Consider the following 19,525-nt stretch of genomic DNA (forward strand, 5'->3'; position numbering starts at 1 on the left):
GAGGCCTTTGTCCCCCTGAGCCTTGAAGGTATGACACACCAGAGAGAGGGTAGTTAGGTACCTGTCGTACCTGTCGTGGCCATAAGCATAGATAGCTTTTTTTTTTTTTTAAGATTTATTTATTATGTATCCAGTGTTCTGTCTGCATGTCTGCTTGCACACCAGAAGAGGACACCAGATCCAATTATAGATGGTTAGGAGCCACCATGTGGGTGGTACTGGGAATTGAACTCAGGACCTTTGGAAGAACAGGCAGTGCTCTTAACCTCTGAGCCATCTCTCCAGCCCTGCAAGGCAGGTCTTAGTTTGCAGTCTTGCTTCCTTGTTACTAGCTATGTGACACTAGGAGAGTGACCTAGCCTCTCTGAGCCGCATCAGTAAAATTAGAGTAAAAGATCTGTCTTAAAGACAATGCTTGTGTCTTTGTGATACAGGGTCTGCAGCCTCCTGGGAGAGACTGTGACCTTCAGGACCCTTGCCCTGCCAGAGCAGTGCATGTGCCCCAAAGACCTGGGGGCCTGGGGGATGCTTAGGGACTGCCTTCCTCCCACCTTCTCTCTCTCTCTCTCTCTCTCTCTCTCTCTCTCTCTCTCTCTCTCTCTCTCTCTCTCTCTCCTCTCCCTCTCCCTCTCGCTCTTGCTCTCTCGCTCGCTCTTTCCTCCTCCCACCTTTTCACACCGAAGTTGAGGCGCTGGTCAGGCCTGGGAGGTTAGGAGCCCACAGCCAAGGACAGGTACAGGGCGGTGGGCCTGTATGTCTGTCTTTTTTTTTTTTTTTTTTTTCGAGACAGGGTTTCTCTGTGTAGCCTTGACTGTCCTGGACTCACTTTGTAGACCAGGTTGGCCTCGAACTCACAGCAATCCGCCTGCCTCTGCCTCCCGAGTGCTGGGATTAAAGGCGTGCGCCACCACGCCCGGCCTCCTGTATGTCTGTCTTACACACAGAGAAACCAGACTGAGTTGAGACCCAGGCGTGCTGTCTACATCCCTTCCTACCTCACCCCTACCCCTGCCCCTGCCCCTGCGTACATGCATCCCTCCACCCCACTCCCCTCCTGTATCCACTCTAATTTTCTAAATGTCCTTTCTCTCTTGGCCTTTAGCCTCAGGGCCTCCCTCGTCTGAGCAGCCCTCCCTGACCACTCCAGGCCTCTCTGACCCCCCTGCCCTGAGAATTCCAATACAGAAGACTCTTGACAAAGCTTTCTGATATCCAGTCACAAGCTGAGTTCTTCTTTCTTTCCTTGCATGTTCGTCTTCTCTTATTAACTAGGTGATGCAGGCTTTCGGGCAGGGCGGGGTATCTTCTGCCGCGCTCCTGCTTCAGGCACGGGAATGAGTCTGTAGCAACCTCTCGGCTAAGATGTGGATGAAGAGTTGAGTGTTGGATAGATAGTGGGTGTGTGACGGATGAAGGATGGAGGATGGAAGATGGATGGGTGGAGATGCATGGAGGGTACATGATGGATTGACTAGGGGGATAAGCAGTGGGCTCTGAAAGAGACAGAGAAAGCCTCCAAACCTGGAAGGGCCGCTTTGCCATTCTCCATGGGGACTTCATAGTTGAACCCCATCACTATATTTTGTGGTTGATACTTCTGAGTCCGTCAGAAATCCATGAACCACGTAAGGGGCAGCAGAGGTAGCGGCCGGATGTCAGTGCCTTAAGGCAGAACTTGTACTACTCCATGGCAGTAGGCCTGTCCCGCTTTCCCTCTCCGAGGAGCTCAGCTTTGTGGTTCTTCATTCCCCACCTCTCCCATAGACTGCTTGTCAGAGTCTCCCATTGGGTGGGACTCCTTAAGGTACACAGGCGAGAATCAGGCTCTGCTCGCTCTCATGACCCTAAGTTGGCATCCATTCCCGTGAGAGAGGGCTACCGTCCAGACTCCACGTCTAGCCCCTATCCTGGGCTTTCAGCTGGAGTCTTCCCCATGTGCCTAATTCCATGCTAAGAGCTTTGCACTGGCCCAAATTGAGGCCAACTTCGTCAAGCAGGAATTTTTGTAGCTTCTTCATAACTGAAGGTGCAGGGAGCTCCGAAGTGGCAGGCGGCTAGACCAGGCTCTCTGAGCACCCGCCCCCTCCCACTCTCCCTCCTCACGGGTTGCTCCGAGACCCAGACTTTGGAGCCATCCCTGAGCTTCAGGCACAGCCATGGCCTCTGCCCACCGTGGTGGACAAGCCAGAGGACACAGACAGACAGTGTTGTTGTTTTTGTTTTTGTTTTTTTACTGTTCTCTGTGGACAGAGCAGCGGAGACTCTGGGAGCAATCTCTCTCTCTCTCTCTCTCTCTCTCTCTCTCTCTCTCTCTCTCTCTGTGTGTGTGTGTGTGTGTGTGTGTGTGTGTGTTGTCTTCTGAGGTCTGTGATGGTCATAACAGCCGGCTTACAGGCTAGAGGACCCAAGACCCCTTTCTTCCCCCCAGGAATTCAGCTTTTTCACCCAGGGCAGGAATCTGGCCTCCCTGGACTAGCCACATGGTCACAATGGGGCCCATTCTCAGCACCCTGGAAAACGCAGGCCTTGCAGAGAAAGGCCAGATTCTTGTTGGACACAAGAGCCTTCAGTGCAGCCATTTAGATCAGGCACAAATGGGGGTATAGAATGGCATCCACGCTCCCTCTGTCCTGCCTGGAGGTCGCTGCCTCTTGAGACCATGCTGTGCAAAGGCTTTCAAAGGCCAGAACAGAAACCTAGCTCCAGGCTATAGGGGGGAAGAAAGCTCCCAGAGCTCCGCAGACCTCAGCTGACCTGGGGCGCCCTTTGCTCAGATGTGCTCACTTGGCTCCAAGAAGACCATGTTCCTTCCTTCTGTGTGAGTCTCATGCAGAACCAGAGTGACATAGCAGCTCTGTCAGCTCCTCAGAGCAGCCTCCTTCTAGAGTTGGGGAAAGCAAAGCCCAGAGGCCTTGTCAGTGTTTTTAAAATGTCCCTGCTAATTAGGAAACGCATCTCACATCACAACCCAACATGGGGAGTCAGACAGTCGAGCTGACTACTGACATTTCACAAAATGTTGGGGGCTGGAGAGATGACTCAGAGGCTGCTTTTCTAGAGGTCCTGAGTTCAATTCCCAGCAACCACATGGTGCTTCATAACCGTCTATAATGAGATCTGGTGCCCTCTTCTGGCCTGCAAGTGTATATGTAGGCAGAACACTATATGTAATAAATAAATAAATCTTTTTTTTAAGTGCCTAGGTGGGTGTGGTGGCCCATGCCTTTAATCCCAGCACTTGGGAGGTAGAGGCAGGTGGATCTCTATGAGTTCTAGGCCAGCGTGGTCTACAAAGTGAGTCCAGAACAGCCAAGGCCACACAGAGAAACCCTGTCTTAACAAACAAACAAACAAACAAACAAAGTGCCTGTTGGAATCAGCCACAGAGCTGACTACAAAATGTTTATTTGATGAGAGTTGGTTTTGCTGGGAATGGTAGGTTTCCTGTTATCTTAGCATGTTGTAGGCACAGACAGGAGGATCAACCCACATAAGTGAGTTGAAGGTCAACCTGGCCTACATGAGACTCTCGAAAAACACCCCAGCATTCTTTAATTAATTAGTAAAAAGGAAAACCTTTCTGATCCTAATTCTCCTGCCTCTGTCTTCCAAATGGGGACTCCAGCTATGCCTTGCAATGCCCAGCCGAAGTGAATAGTTTAAGGTGGCTCACCCAGGGCTGATGATCCTGTTGGCAGAGCAGAGCCCAGCCCTAGGCTGGTTGATTCAGGGCCACTGCCACCTTCCTTATAGCTATCTGCCTTTCCTAGTTCCAACAGTTTTCCTCAGCTGGACTCGGAACAGTTCCCTCCCTACTCCTAACCCTGGATTTCACAGCTGGACCTTCAAACCCAGTCCATCTGTCCCTCCACCAATTCACCTGTTTACAGAGGCCAATTTTACCTATACCGGAAGCCATTTGTCTCTGTTCCTAGAGCCTTCCCTTGCTCCTGTCCGTGGTTTGGATTCAAAAGGCCTTGTCCTTGAGGGTACCCTGCTTCAGCCCCAGGACCCTGTGACTCTCAGGATCAGTTGTCTGAGAATGTTACCTTCCTCTTGGTACTGTGTGGCATGGTGCCCACCTGCACCACAAACCTGTCAACCAGGCTCCCCCGTGCCTACCTGTGTAGGCCCCAAGGTCGCACAGCAGCAGCTTACAGCGTGCTTATGGGTTGAGGGCTGTTCAGAATTACCACGCTCTCTCCTAGACTAGCTGCCTCAGTGAAGGTTCCGCACAATAGTCTTCCCCAGCCCGCCTGTTCTCAGGCGTACCGTGTCCCAGCTCTCAAAGTCACCCCAAGTCAGCCACCTGGCAGCAAGTCTGCTTCTTCTAAGCAGTTCTTAGCAGCAGCAGCAGGAGACCTGCAGACGGGCACCCCAGGCCACACAGCCAAAGTCAGCCAGCAGACAGCAGGGCAAGGACAGTGGGATGGAAGTGCAAGCCTGAGCTAGCTCCGTGCCAAGGCATCCCCGATGGGAGGGGGAGCAGGGATAGAGGCCTCAGGCTGCTCTGCTTGCTCGCTTGCCAGATTCCACCTGCAAGGACCTAGTACCCTTCCTCATGGCCACGCTGGACCTAGCTTCCCTGACTCCCTTCTCCCCAGCCTCAGCTTACTCTTTCTGCCTTCCTTGTCACTCTGGCAGTCTGAGCCTGCTGCTGCTGCTGCTGCTGGTGTCCTCTTCTGGCACTCCAGTTTTGGCAGGCCCTGGTGCAGTCCTACTGGAGCCCTGGGGGGGTCAGGACTGTGTCAGTCTACCTCAGGATCCTGGGCAAGCCACTTGCTCCCTTGGGACCTCAGTCTCTTCATCCACCTGCCTCAGCTCCGAAGGCCAAATGCTGGAGATCTCCAAGAGGGTGGTATAGGGAGAGGAGATGTTTTGTTTTACTTTTCCCCAGGCCGTGATAAAATCCCACGGAAAACCACCTTTTTCTTCACTCTGGGGGACGCCAGTCTAAAGAAAGATGGTGCCCATACTGCTTGGGTTCTCCTACCTCACTTATCTGAATCTAGATAATCTTTCCAAAGCCTGGCCGAGAACTCCCTCACAGGTGGGCCTGAATTAAATTAGTGACCCCCTCCTCTCCCACTGGCCATCAGAGTGAGGCCCAGAAGCTAACACAAACAAGCAAGTCTTTCCCTGGCCCGAGGCTGTAGCCTCTCCTGCTTCCCCGGAACACCCAGGGAAGAGCACAGGCCCGGCCCAGAGAATGAAACAAATGGAAAAGCGAAGAAGCTGCAAGCTGCAAGTGGTGATGCTTGCAATCTGAGCCCCAGGAAGTCCGAGGAGGGAGGGTTTCCAGTTTAAGATCAGCCTGGGCTAATGGCTAATAAGACCCCCAACAGGAAGTGCTAGAGGAACAGGCCCATGCTCAAGAATCACCCTGAAACCTACAGATAAGGCCTTTGCTTCTTTTAAAGGCCTTGGGCTGGGAAGCACAGCGTAATGGTGATATATATGTTTGCATTCAGGAGCTCATTTTTAAAAACTGTCTTTTTGGAGGCCGGCCTCCTGGTGATCCTTGAGTATGTCATAGTGACAGTTAAAGATAACTTTTACAAGGCCGTGTTTTTTCCTCAGCACACTTGCTGCCTGACTTCCTCCCCAGGGGAAGACATGGCCCCGTACACTGTACCCCTAAGGTTCAGCTGACGAATCAAGGCAAGATTCCACCAGAGCTTATTGAGTTTCCTTACAAAGCAGAGGTTGGGGGTTACTTTCTGGTGTGTGGGTGCTCCCCCTCAAAAGGCCACACCAGAAAGTCTTTACCCTACAGGAACAACGGCGCTCTCGTGGCCTCATAGGAGAGGAGTTCCTTCCCCTAGTCTTCCCTGGACTATATACTCAAGCCCCTCTCCCAGGCCATGTGCAGTTGGGGCAGAGGTGCACACTGCGCAAGGTATGGTGCAGCTGGATACCCAGGAGGGGGTCTCACAGCCCCGCCCACCCTTGTATGAGGGGTGTAAATGGTCAAGCTGAACTCCCAACGATGGCTGTTGTTTGGCTTCCTCAACAGTCCAGTGCAGCAGCACCGTATTCTCCATCCTCCTCAAAGCCTGGGCGTTGGCCCTGTGACTGTCCTCATCCTGTGGTGGAGAAGTGGAGGTTCAGGGTCACCACCACAAGCAGCCTGCCTCTCATGAACTTGATCGCATCTCCTCAGGGAGGGGAGACTCTCCCTTAGCAGACTCAGATAAAGAGCAGTAAGGCGGAACTCGGCCTTTTCTCCTGCAGTCCAACCTGTGGACCACACAGGACACACCAGTCCCGTTTTGCCCAGTTTGCTCCCCACAGGTCCCTTGCTCCAATTTCCTCAGTACAGTTGCTGCCTGTTGTCTTAGTCACCCCTGGCCAGCTAAAAGGCTGACCGGCCTGCTGGAGCCTGGGAGACCTTTCCAATTACATTAGCTTCTGGCATCCTGAAAGGGAGATGCTATCCTCCGTCCTCTGCTCCTTCCTGTGGCTCCCTGGGACTTAGTGATTCAGCAGGAGGTCCGAGGCAGGCTAGACTGTGACTTCCGGGGAGTAGAGCACAGTCAAGGCAGCTACAATCAAGTGAGGAGGGGATTTGACTTGCTGGGGAATTGGATCCCTTCCCCCCACCCCCAACAGAGGGTCCCCCGTTGTCCTGTCAGGCCAGAACTGACTGAAGAGCAGTGAGAGTGGGTGTGCCTGAGGTGGGAGAGCCCGGCCTTTCCATATCCTGCCTGGCATGTGAGGGGCAGGACGGGGGAGTCCCAGATACCTAAGCTGCTACTCAGCATTTCAGCAGCTAAAAATACAAAATGGCTTTGCTGAAAGGTGCCCAACCGGAAACCTCCTCTGAAAGATTTTCCACTAGGGCAGTGCCTCCCCTGGGCTGGAAGTCAGGCACCTTATGGATTCCTCTAACTGCCCCCCTTACCATTCGGTTATGACCTGGCTACCCTGTACACCCCACCCCACCCCCACCCCATCTCCTCTCTACCCCCCTGTTTGTCAGGCCCCAGGGTTCTGCCTTCTACTCCTGCACCCATAGCTCCAACAGGGTGGGGCTTGAGAGTTCGTGTGTAGCCCCAGAGCTAAACCAGGGTTCCCTGTTGGGGCCCAACCCAACCACACCCACTCATTGGCTGATTTTGGACAAGGAAGTATCTCTCATCCTTGCCTTTCTTCCTTGAAAGAAGAGAACATAGTACCTACAGGGAGAGAGAGAGAGCCAGGAATCCTGGGAGAAGGGCTGCAGGCTGTGATTGCAGGGCCAGGCCAGAGTTTTGTCTGGAAATCTGAACACATTGCTTCTTCACACAGATATTCTTAAGAGGTGGCTGGGGCCTGGTGCTTATGCAACCCTGGCTCAGCCCCAGAATCCCAAGGAAGCGCAGACAACCAAGTAGGTTGGGGCGGCTCCACCCTGAGTTTCTAGCCAGCTTTCTAGATGATGGCTGTGGAATGGTCAGCACAAGACTCGCCAGTGTGCCGCTTTGCTACAGAGGCGCTCCAGACATGTGACTTATTGCTCCTTGTCCCCATGGGGACAGCTTGCTGGCCTCCCCACTGGGGCTGCTAACCAGCTCAGAGACAACCTTTAGGCAGCCTCCAGCAAAGGAGAAGGTAGACACTGAAGTGAGGGAGCCCCTCCCGATTGGCCACTAGCAGCCTTGGGAATGGCCAGCTGAGTCCCAGAACGCAGCAAACCCTTTGCAGAAATGGTGGCTCTGGATGGCCGGCCATGTCCTGGCCCCCTCCCCGCACCCCCCGCACCCCGGCCTGGCCTCAGTGGAAAAGCTAGAGAAGGAATTCCTCTGGGTGGGGACCAGGCACCACGTCATGGTCCTTTCCCTGCTGCGAGTTCTTCCCACTTTTGACATCAAGAGGGCAAGCAGGCTTGGGCACAGCTCCTGCCCGTCTTCCTTCTGCGACAGCAAGCGTCCTGGTTGGGGTCCTGTTGCTGTGATGGAACACCATGAACAGATTGGGGAGGAAAGGGTTTGTTTGGCTTCTATTTCTGCATCACTGTTCATCCTTGGAGAAAAGACAGGGCAGGAACTCAGCCGGGCAGAGACCTGGAGGCGGGAGCTGATGCAGAGGCCATGGAGGGTGCTGCCTGTCAACTTGCTCCTCATGGCTTGCTCAGCCTGCTTTCTTATAGAACCCAGGACTACCAGCCCAGGGATGGCAGCACCCACAGTGGCTGGGCCCTCCCCCATCAATCACTAGTTAAGAACTGCCCTACAGGCCTGCCTGCAGACTGGTCTTGTGGAGGTGTGTGTGTGTGTGTGTGTGTGTGTGTGTGTGTGTGTGTGTGTTTTCTCAGTCGAGGCTCCCTCCACTCTAATGACTGTAGCTTGTGTCAAGGTGACAGAAAACTAGCCAGCACATCCAGGGAAGCAGGATGCGAGCCCTCTCTCTTCCGAGTGATAGGATACAAACTTGTGCCACCAAGCCTTGCCCTCCACCTTCCTAATTCTCTCAGGAGGCAACACAGTGCTACCTCTGCCACCACAGGCTCTCCAGATTTGATCCTTCTTGGGGGACTTCCTCACTCTGGGTGATGCTGGGCAGTGAGTGAGCCTCATCTGCAAAGTGGGGCCTTCAAACTGGACAGGAAGGAGGGGGGGCCATGCCAGCCCCCAGCACTCAGGAGGCAGAGGCCAGCAAAAGTTCAAGGCCAACCTGGACTACATGGTGAGGCTTTGTCTCAATACCAAATGAGAAGTGCAGCTTCCTGGGTCTTGTGCAGCCAGCCGTTGGGAGAGGGAGCAGCGGAGCAGTGCCTGAGCCTCTCAGTGTGATGTGTAGGCCATCACTTCTGTTGGCTGGGAGTCTCTCCCTGCCCTTCTCAGGGAGACCCTCCTCCAGGGAGCAGATCCAGCTAGCTAGTTTGCTTGGCCAAAAAGGGGTAGCAAGTGGCATTTTCTTTGGTCCCCAAGGACCAGGAAAGCGGTTCCTCTTGTTTCCAGATAAGTCCCAAGATGGCTACTGTGCTGTTTCCTGGGCATTAACAGAATCCATTCAGATTGTGGGCACACAGGAGGCTGGGGAAAGGGAAGTTGAAGGACTGGAGGGTTCAGGAGCAGCCAGTTTTGGGGAGTCTGCCTCGGCTTGATACTGAGTCCAGGTCTGTGGGAGCCTGGAGGGCAGAAGTGAGCAGACCTCAAAGCTGTCCAATTCAGGAAATGGAAGATGGCGTGGGGGGCGGGGTGTATGCCTAAGGTTAGCAACAGTTATTTTAAGTGACATGATTTGAACTCCGTGCTCACTTCAGAAGCTTAGTCTCCATTCCTACCCCTCCCGGCTTCCTTGGTACGTCTGCAGAGCGCTCTGGAGAGCAGACTGCTCAGTGTCAGCCTTAGCCTTTAAAGAAAAAGAACTACAAACGCTAAATCTTGTCCCTGCAGGCGATGTTTGCCCAGCCATTTGTGCCAGTCCCAAAAGAAGCGGTTTAAAGCAGCCAGCATGCTTTGAGGGGAGGGTGGGGGGAGGGCACCACTGCATCAAAGAGTCAAACAGACTAATTGTAGGAGTGTGAGCATGCCACCGGGCTAGCAATGCAACGTACTGGGAGTGTTCCAGGGGTGGGCGTGGGCTCAGCACTGGTTCAGAGCCTGGGTTCTAGCAATCATTCACCCTCCCGTAGCCTCAGTTTCCCTGTTCAGGGAGCGCACTTGAACCTCCTGATAGCTCTCTCAAGTGAGGATTTGGGAAAGGTGAGCTCTTTTGGACAGGCTGCTGGGGCGTGGTCCGGTGCGGGCTGTGGAGAGGCAGGGCGGGGCGAGAGGCTGGTCGCCCCAGTGGGGAGGCTGGGCTGTCGGGTCTGCGGGCGGGTATCGCAGCAGCGCGCAGTGCGTGCGACTGCGGAGCGGGCGGCTGGGCTCGGCTCGGCCTCGGCATCACATGAGCAGAGGCGCCGGGAGCGGCCGCAGCCCGCCGGTGGGCGCCCTCCCAGCTGCAGCAAGCCCCGGGCCCCTGCCAGTTCTAACCATGTCTATCTGTTGTTGTTTCTTTTTCAGAGATTATGGCAGTTCCAAGAGGAAATCAGGTAGGAGAGTCTCGGCTCTTTCCTCTCTCACCTCCCAGCTGCCTGCACGCTTCCCTCTGATCCTGCGCAGAACTTTCGGGGGAGGGGGAATGTCTGCCTGGCCGGCTGGCTCCCTAGTCTAGTATATTGGGGGAGTTTTCCATGCCTCCCTCCCCCTTCCCTTGCCCTCTAAGTTCTCGGCCACTCACACCTTCATTCTCCTCCTAATCCCTCTGACTCCTGGGTGGGAGTGGGGGACGCATGGGGAAGGGGGTGACTTGTGAAGAGGCCAAACACCCCCGCAACATCTTCAGCTGGATCCTGCACCCCAACTGCAGGAGCCACTGCTGGGTACTGCTGTGGCTTTCCCATGCGCCCTTCCCCTCTGCGATGCAGTGGAAGAGTTTAGGTATATGCAGGGTCTTCTGCGTGAGAAAGTGAGGGAACTGAGAAAGGTCGCTCTTGAGAGACTTGGGTTTGCTGCACCACACAGCGGGCCTGAACCCTCCCCCAGCTCTGAGCCTGCGCTCTGGGTTGGGGGGAGGCGGGGGTGGGGTGGGGGGTCTGAAGCCGTGTGTCTTGCAGATACGTAGGAGGAGGGGGCCGGCAGGTATAGGCGCTCCCCCAAGAGCAAGATTGTCCTCTGCTGTCCCAGGAGGGTCAGAGATGATTCTTTCTGGATGGGGGAGGCTCTCCCAAATGGTGTGTGGGCAGGGTGTAGTTAGTTGGGGAAGGGTGATCTTTTGAAGTTAGTGTGGTGAATTCTGGGGGTGTGGGGCTGGGACAGACTGATGGAGCTATGTTGGCATATGTGTTTACTGTATGTGTCGTGGTGGGGCCTCATGGACAGGCTTCTGTAGAGTCTGGCCCTTGGGGTATGTCAAAAAGCTCCTGTTCAAGGCCCCTGCATCTCAATGCTGGGGGTCTATAGACCAAATAGAGGCTTGTGTGCTGCCCATGATGGGTGGGCACTGACGTGGAAGTAATTGTATTCTGTGTCCTTGTAAGTATAGGTTTGGATGTGTTCTGTGTACAAATGCTATCTTACCTGCTTGTTGCGAGGAGCAAAGTTGTGTCCTTGTGTGTGGGAGGCCAAGTGTTGGGTTGTGTGGACATGGGTGGTCCCTGCTGACAACTGTGCAGTACCTTTCGTCTTTGTCTGCGTAGGGTGGGTGCCCTCTGTGTGTTCTTCAAACATGCTCTCGTGGGGTAAGATGTGTGTGTGTGTACACACGACTGACAGCTGTGCCAGGGGATCTCAGCTATGCTCTGAAGCAGACGGGCATCTCCGTTTGTGAAAAGGAGAGTGCAGAGTCTGAAAAATGTTGTCATCAACACTATCAGCCAGATCCCAAAGGGAGAACCGGGCTGGAGGGGCAGAACTGGGGTTGTGATAACCAAGACACTGCCCTGAACTTCAGTCTAGTGCACTGAGCTCCAGCTTCCTGTTTGGCTTTGGGAAGTTCCTTGTAGTTTCTTCATTATGTATAAAGCAATAATGATAACGCCTGTCTCGTGTAATACAGAATAGCCCTTAGTACATAGTAAAGCTATAGTACTATGTAATCATATATATGTATATATGTATATATATTATGTAATACTGTAGCAGTAGTGGCTACTTGCGGTCCTCTTGTTTAAGTTGGGGGTCCTGCCCCTCCCCCACACCCCACCCAGGCTGCCTCCTCAGTTTCTCTGCCTTCCACCTCCATCCAGGAAAAGGACAGATGAGGCAAATTTAATTTACATTGGTATGCTTATGGTAATGGCCACTTAGTGTCGTGGCTAAAGTGCCAGGCTGGAGCTAGGCGGCAGGCAGGCAGGCATTCAGGGCCAGGCTCTTTCCCTGAGACTCTTGGGAGACGTTCTCCCTCTCCATATCTATTCTGTCTGTAAATCCAGGGTATTTGCATTCACTTTGTGGTGGCTAAGTTTCTCTCTTTAGATAGTTATGCTGTATGTCCTTAGGCACCTGCATGCTGGCTCAGGTCTTAATTTGTGTGTTTCTATGCTGTTATTGTTTAATAAAATTAACATTTAAATCAGTGAACCCCAAATAAATCCAATTACCCTCTCTAATATGGGTGGGCCTTATCTAGTCAATTAAAGCCATTAATAGAACACACACACAGAGGCATGCATGTATGCATACACATGCATGCATGCATGCACGCGTGTATGTATACATTTGCCAGGCAGGACTCTGTTGTAGCTTGCCTTTGGACTTGACTGCAGCTTGTTCCCAGACTCCTGCCTGTTCCCTCGTCAGACTTTGTGCTCACCGAGTTTCCAGTCACGTGAGCCAGTTTCTGAAATAAACCTTTTATTCGCTGTACACTTATCATGTTGGTGGTAATGAAGACTGGATGGGTCAGTGTCTGTGAGTGTGCTCAGGTCACTGCCTGCAGCTGAGGAAGCATTCCTGAGGTGCAAGCTACTGTCACTCAGTGAGCACCCTGTGCCCAGAACCCCACAAGTGTTCCCTCATGTTCTGCTCAGACACACTCCGAGGAGAAGCTGCCCACACAGAAGCAGAATCCAGGGGGCAGGGCTCACTTGCAGTCCACAGTGAACCTCCCAGGGCCGCTCACACAGGGAGGCAGAGGCGGCATCTTGTCTGCTTTCTAGCCTAGTTCCAAAGCTTGGCTCCTCCTCGGATGATCCTTGCTGAGGATGGGACCTAGGACACTTTTCTAGAAACCCAGTCTGGCCGTAGGGCCCAGGTTGCCCTCTGTGTTATGCTCAAGTGAGCAGGTACATGTCACTGTGTCCTGCTGCACAGACAGGGTGCTTACTGTGAGCCCCTAGGTTTAATCCCCAGAATCAAGTAAACCCAGTCTGGGAGTGCATGCCACTCAGGAACCAAAGGCGAACGGTGTGTGTGTGTGTGTGTGTGTGTCAGAAGTTCAAAGGCATCACTGGCCATATAAGAAGGTCAAGGCCAGCCTTTGTTACACGAGGCTCTGAGCTATTCCTCGAGTGCCTAGAAAGAAGCTGTGATGGCAAAGCCTCATTGACTGCTTAGAGCCTCAGTGGTGTGGAGGGGTTGGGATGTTGCAAGTCCAGAGCCTAATTATCTTGATTCATCTTTAGCCTCATCGATAGCCGTTTATTGCCCTCCTCTATGTGAGACCTGGTGACATCAGTAGATCCTTTGGGAGGTATGCACAGAATCCTAGTCTGCACCATCCAAAGGGTTAAGAATGCTGTCTCCTCCAGAGCAGCTGTACCTTCCTACCTGACTTACCCAGTGCATGCAAATGCGGATTACTCTGTGACTTTTTGGGCTCCCTCTTCCGGAACATGTGTTTTGGGGAGGCCTGAATCTTTGTCCCTGGCCTGTGGTTTCTCATATCGGGCTCTGGAATAAACCGTCACCTTGTTCCTTTGAGGTGAGACCTGCTTCTTTAGTTGGCAAGACCCTATCCAAAGAAAATCAGAAGCAAGGCTTGTACAGAGCAGAGGAAAAGTGATTTCAGCCTCATGATTACAGCCTCATGGAGGGGGCAGGACCGTGGGCAGAGCGTGTTGCCTGAGCTTTTCCTGCATCCCTGTTTCTTTATAAATCTTTCCTTGCCAGGACCTGGCACCATCTAACAACTAGAAGCCATCTTTGGGCCCTCCCTCCCTTCTGCCTAATCAGTTCGACCTCCTGATCCACTCACTTCTCCTGGCCTCCACCTTCCACCTTCCCAAGAATCCCCCACCTCCCCAAGAATCCCCCACCTCCCCAAGTCACTCGGAGGCTTCCACCTTTAACCCCTGCAGTTGCCATCCCCTGTAGCACCGCTAGGGGGCACTCTTAAAGTACATTCCAAACCTGCTGAAACGGCCCCAGGGGGACTTCCACACCGTGAAGTACAACTCCCTTTTCTGGCTTCAGAGCCCTGCATAACTGACTCCCGCTGCCTTTCTGACCCGGGCGCTGCCCCAGCACACATTCCCACCAGGCCGAACCTGTTCAACCGCGCGGTCCTCCTCTGCTCTTCAGACATCGTGTTCATTCCTTTGTACTTGCTGTTCTTCCTCCTTTCCCCATGGCTGGCTCCCGCTTTGTTGTTTACAGGCTCAGAGGAGCTACCCCAGCCTCTCCCTCTCAAATCCCCGCTCCTCCCCTCTCGCCTTGTGCTTGCTCTTGCTAACTGCCCATCTCCCACCGCCCGGGAAACCGGGCTGCAGGGCTTGGACCAGTACTAGCGCCACTCGCTTGTTGAGTGGTTTGGAGAATGTAAAAACCTGGACCGCCCTGTGAGAGTCGGGAAAGGTGTCCTCTCTTCCCAGCTTGGGGGCCGTTGGAAATGGGAGGAACTTTCCTGATTTGGGAGCAGAGAGCTAGAGACTTTGGCTCTCCAGAGAGAGTACACTCAGATCTGGGCAAGCAAGGCTTGGCTTCTCTGACCTGATTGAGCCCCAGCTGTATGCAAGGCAGGCGCTGCGCAAGTGCTGGGGCTACAGAAATATGCCTGCTGTTTGAGAGTTTGCAGTGATGAGCCTATGGAGGTGTCAGGCAGGCAAACTGCTCGATAGCCTAGTTTCTCAGTTTACTGCTGTGATAAAAAACCTTCGGAATAAAACTCAATTTAGGGAGGAAAGGGTTTATGTGGCTTACACTTTCACAGCCCCTCACTGTCAGAGCGGGAACTGAAACAGAGGCTGCTGAGGAACGCTTTTTGCTGGCTCGCTCTCCGTGGCAAGACTACCTGCTGGGGGGTGGGGGTGGCACTGTGCACATCAATTATTAATCAGAAAAATGCCCCACAGACTCGCCTCTAGGCCAGCCTGATAAAAGCATCTTCTCACTTAAGGTTCCCGCTTCCCTACAACTCTAGTGTGTATCAAGTTGACAAAAACTGACCAGCACACTTGAGTTTCCTATCTCAGGCCCACAGTTTGTCAGTCATGTGACCTTGGACATGTTCCTTCAGCTGGAGCTCACCTGTTTTCCTGTGTGAGTCAGAATTCGGCTACAGAACCTTAAGCAACAGAGGACTGATAGTAAGAGATTTTATTGTAATTGACCATGATGTAACCCCGGCACTCAAAAGGCTGAGTCCAAGGCCAGCCTGGACCTTATAGGAGGAGGGTGTGGGGGCTATTGTTAGGAACAGGTTTACACACCAGTAGGGCTGTCTAGGTTAGCCTGAACCATAGGGCAGCCCTGAAGAAAGCAAGATTGGACCCCAGGCACAGGCTGGGACTGCTATCCACCCGTGTGGGTCTTCAGGGAGTCTCGGCTTTCCGTGCAGCGCAGCTACGGCTTCTTGGCTCCGGTCTCCCTCACTTCCGCCTCAGTCCTGGACAACATCCACTAAGGATAGGCCTTAGCCACCAACAGAAAGATGTTTTGTGAAAATGACTGCATGTGTTCGGGCTGGCTGGCCTCTCCAGCTGAGTATCACACCTGCTTGACTAGCAACTGCAGAAGCAGTCTGGAGGGAGCAGGTGAACCCATACATTTTGAGGGCCTTCTGCCAGCCAGCAGCAGCAAAGACCAGAAGTAGCTGTGGCAGCTCCCTATGGTGGGCAGACATTCTTCCCAGGATCCTCAGGGGCAAGGGCTTCCCTTCACAGTTCCCACTGCTCTCAAGAAAGATGATTGAGTTCTGAGTCGCCACTAGGGGGCGCAGTGGGATCACGGCTTCCACGTGCAGCCACTTGCCACGCAGAGGAGCCTGCTGCTCCTCCTTTCCGAGCTCCAAATTAAATGCAAATGAGGTTGCTCAAGAGTGTTGCAAGATTGTTCTCTTGGACAAGTGTCGATGTTCCTGGCGAAGTCGTTCACTCTGTACTTAGAAAAGCGGTGAGCTCAGCCTGCCTTCCATCGTTAAACAGTCTTTTTGTTGTTTTTGGTTTTGTTGTTGTTTTTGGTTTTTGAGACAGGGTTTTTATGTGTAGCCTTGGACTCACTTTGTACACCAGTCTGGCCTCGAACTCACAGAGATCCGCCTGCCTCATTGTAACCAGTCTTACTGGGTCCACTTAATGAGATGAGCACTGATGTGGTTCTGTTGTTGAGTTGAGAGTTTACGGTTTGGCATCTGACACACAAAAAAGATACAATCATGGTATTTATTTCCTCTTTGTGAGCTCCAAAGGAGTGTAGATTCTGACCCAGGATGCCTGCTTCGTGCCCTAGTTCTGCCTGCTATACGCTCTCAAGTAAGCCCCTATCTTCCTTGTGCCTCTGTTTCATCTATAAAATGGTACGCAGGAGGCTGCAGAGAGAAACCGGGATCCTCTAGGAGAGGGCTGGTGTAGGCTCCTCCCCACTCCAGAACAGGCAGCAAGCAGATGTCATGTGTGCATGGGTGCCTGCAGAGGCCAGAAAAGCCCATGATATGCTTGGCGCAAACGTTGCTCTTAACCACTAAGCCATCTCTCCAGCCCGATTTGTTGCTTTGTTATTTCTTTGTTTTTAATTGTTCTTACTTTTAAAGCTTTTACTTTTATAACCTATTATAAAATTCTTGAAAATAAAAACATCACCTATTTGAAATTTTTTTATGTGTGTAGGGTTATGTGTGACATACATGGAGGTCAGAGGGCAACATGTGGGAGTTGGCTCTCTGTCTAACATGTGAGTTCCAGGGAGCGAGCCCAGGTTATCTGACTTGGTGTCGAGTGCCTTACCCACCTAGCCATCCCCTTGGCCCCTTGCTTTGTAACTTTAGAGCAGTCTCCCTCTGTAACCCAGGCTGGCCTTGAACTCACGGCAACCTTTCTGACTCGGCCTCTCTTATACAGGATTAGACACATGAGCCACTGTGCCTGGCTAAGTTTAGTTTTTATTATTTTTAAAGTTTGTTTGTTTGTTTGTTTGTTTGTTTATTTATTATTTTGGTTTTTTGAGACAGGGTTTCTCTGTGTAGCCTTGGCTGTCCTAGACTTGCTTTGTAGTCCAGGCTGGCCTCGAACTCATAGCGATCCGCCTGCCTCTGCCTCCCGAGTGCTAAGTTTATTTATTTATGTCTTAAGTTTATTTTATGTTTGTCAGTGTTTTGCCTGCGTGTATATCTGGACACCACATGTATGCTTGCTGCCTGGAGAGGCTAAAGGATAGAGGTTGAACGCCCTGCACTGGAGTTACAGGTGGCTGCGAGCCACAATGTGGGTGCTGGGAATTAGACCCAGGTCCTCTGAAAGAGCAGCACGTGCTTTTAACTATTGAGCCATCTCTCCAACCCACTAAGTTCTGTTTTAAATAAAATATATTATTTTTCTAATAGTAAGACTTACCCATAAGTACTGGCTACGATAAAAAGCTATCTTATCTAGAAAAGCTGGACCCATCTTTTCTTTTTTTTGTTTTGTTTTGGTGTTGGTTTTAGAGACAGGGTTTCTCTGGGTAGTCCTGGATGTTGTGGAATTCCGTCTGTAGACCAGGCTGGTCTTGAACTCAGAGATCTGCCTGCCCTTGCCTCCCAAGTGCTAGGATTAAAGGCGTGTGCCACCACCACCTAGCCTGCCCTTTAAAATACATATTTTGGGGACTGGAAAGATGGCTCAGAGGTTAAGAGAACTGACTGTTCTTCCAGAGGTCCTGAGTTCAATTCCCAGCAACCACATGGTGGCTTACAACCATCTGTAATGTGATGACGCCCTCTTCTGGCCTGCGGATGTACATGCAGGCAGTGCACTATATACATAATAATAAATCTTTAAAAATAAAATAAAATTCATATTTTTACATTTATTTATGTGCACATGCATGTGAAGGTTAGAGGACAGTTTATGGACATCACTTTTCTCCTTCCACTGTGTCCTTCTCAGGAATCGAACTCAAGTCGTCAATCTTGGTGGCAAGCCCCTTCACCTGCTGCGCTATCACGTCAGCCCCCACTCTTCTTTTATACGTAAAGTAGCCAAGAGTGCCCACTTGCCCAGGGTTAAAGTTGAACAGAGCTTGGTCTCCTGCTGGCTCCGGAAAGGCCTTGGCACCCAGTGAGGTGTGAGGAGGCCTACAGTGCAGCTGAGCCAGCAGATCCCTGAGGCCTTGGAGGTTTGCTTTTCCCCGAGTTAGTGCTGACCAGCCATCTTCCCTGCAGAGTACTGGCTTCTGCCTCTCTGAGGCATTTGCTGGCTCCTTGCCCATGGAATGCCCATCCCCCCTGGTGGGGAAGGACGCTGTCAGGGACCGCGGAGGCAGACCAGAGAAAGCAGGAGAGATGTCACTCACGGAGGAGAGGCAGGAGCTGTGGGTTGTAAGCTGGGTGCCCTGTTAGAAATGACAGGAGGGAGAGGAGAAAGGGCTGAGGTAGGAGAAGGGTGAGATGAAACTAGAGAGGCTGCCTTGGAGAACGTAGCATTCCCACTGTTTCCAGGGCTCCCTGCTCTACTTAAACCAAGTCGTCCCCAGTGGAAGACCTGGGCTGTTTTGTGAACACAACCAAAATCTTCCTGGCGCCCTCCTTTGGCCAGGCCCCGGTGAGCAACATCACGTCTTGTCTTGTTGAGGCATCTGGCACATCTCCCCCAGGGCTGTGTTTTGAAACAGTTTCACTTTTTATGGCACTGGCTCCTCAGCCTCGTGTCACCCCCGAAATACAAAGCCATATCTAATTGGAAACGAGGCTGATTGGTGACGGTTCCCGGCCAGCCACGTGGCAGCGATGTGAATGGAGTGCCAATCCTGCTCACGTGTGGCGTGCTTCCGCATCCGTGGGTGCATGCCGCAACTCCAGCCAAGGCAGCACCCACTGCTCAGCTGGCCTGGACACACGACAAAGCCGCTATGCAGGAGGAGGAGGAGCACTTCCCAGATCCTGGAATCTCAGGAAAGAAGTAGAGATAGCCTTGAGGCCTTGTATCCTGCTGTCCACATCTCCCATTCCCCCTCCCCCTCCCCTCCTCCCTCCCCTCCTCCCTCCCCGCCCCCTTTCTCCTGCTAGGGAAGTAGGAAGCTGGGCCTGCTCCCTAAAATGTAGATTTTTCAGGACAACTAACTCAGCGTGGACTCTCAAGGATTGTTTTGTTTTAAGACAGGCCTCCAGTAGTCCAAGCAGGCATTAAATTCTCTTTGTGATGAGGCTAACCTCGAACTCCTGATCCTTCCGCCTCTGCTTCCTGTGTGTGCTGGGATCATAGGCATGAGCCTATACTATATTGCCTAAGGGTTCTTTTATTATTATCATTATCTGTTGGCTCTGTTTCTTAACAATTAAACTTTATTATACAACCCAATTAGCTTACACAAAAAGTAAGAAAGGTTAAAGGGACAAAAGAGTGAGCCTTCGGTATCCGTTCCACGGGACAGGTCTTTAGGTGTCTCTCTGGCCAGCGTGCTGGTCCGGCCTGGTCACTGCCCCCCACGCGCTCTCGCATGCCCAGGCTGAACTTGTTGTTCTCTCCTCCTCACCTGCCTGAGTCACATGGAAAGGGCGGTCTCCTTCTCGTTGAGGGTCAATTAGGAAAACAATAGTCCAGGTGGGGTTCCCAGGTCTGCTTCCTGAATTCCAGGCCCAGGAAAGCTCCACTCAGTCTGTCACAAGGTATTCATGGGGTGCCCCAAGGGTAAAGCCCACCAAG

At 52.5% G+C, this 19,525-nt stretch overlaps 1 protein-coding gene across 6 annotated transcripts in view; it reads left to right on the forward strand.

Moving 5' to 3' along the window:
* Nucleotides 1–19,525, forward strand: part of SH3PXD2A (SH3 and PX domains 2A) — a 204,076-nt gene that overhangs the window by 109,110 nt on the left and 75,441 nt on the right. For 5 of the 6 annotated variants that reach the window (XM_084763099.1, XM_084763097.1, XM_084763098.1 and 2 more), the window contains one exon: nucleotides 9,993–10,021. In XM_084763099.1, coding sequence (XP_084619225.1) covers nucleotides 9,993–10,021 — 29 coding nt within the window. Of the gene's footprint in view, nucleotides 1–9,831; nucleotides 10,022–19,525 lie in introns of those variants that run through there. The other variant, XM_084763102.1, reaches the window with a different exon arrangement.

Source organism: Acomys minous (genome assembly GCF_964271855.1).
Source record: "Acomys minous genome assembly, chromosome: 2".
In the NCBI taxonomy this organism is placed as follows: domain Eukaryota; kingdom Metazoa; phylum Chordata; class Mammalia; order Rodentia; family Muridae; genus Acomys; species Acomys minous.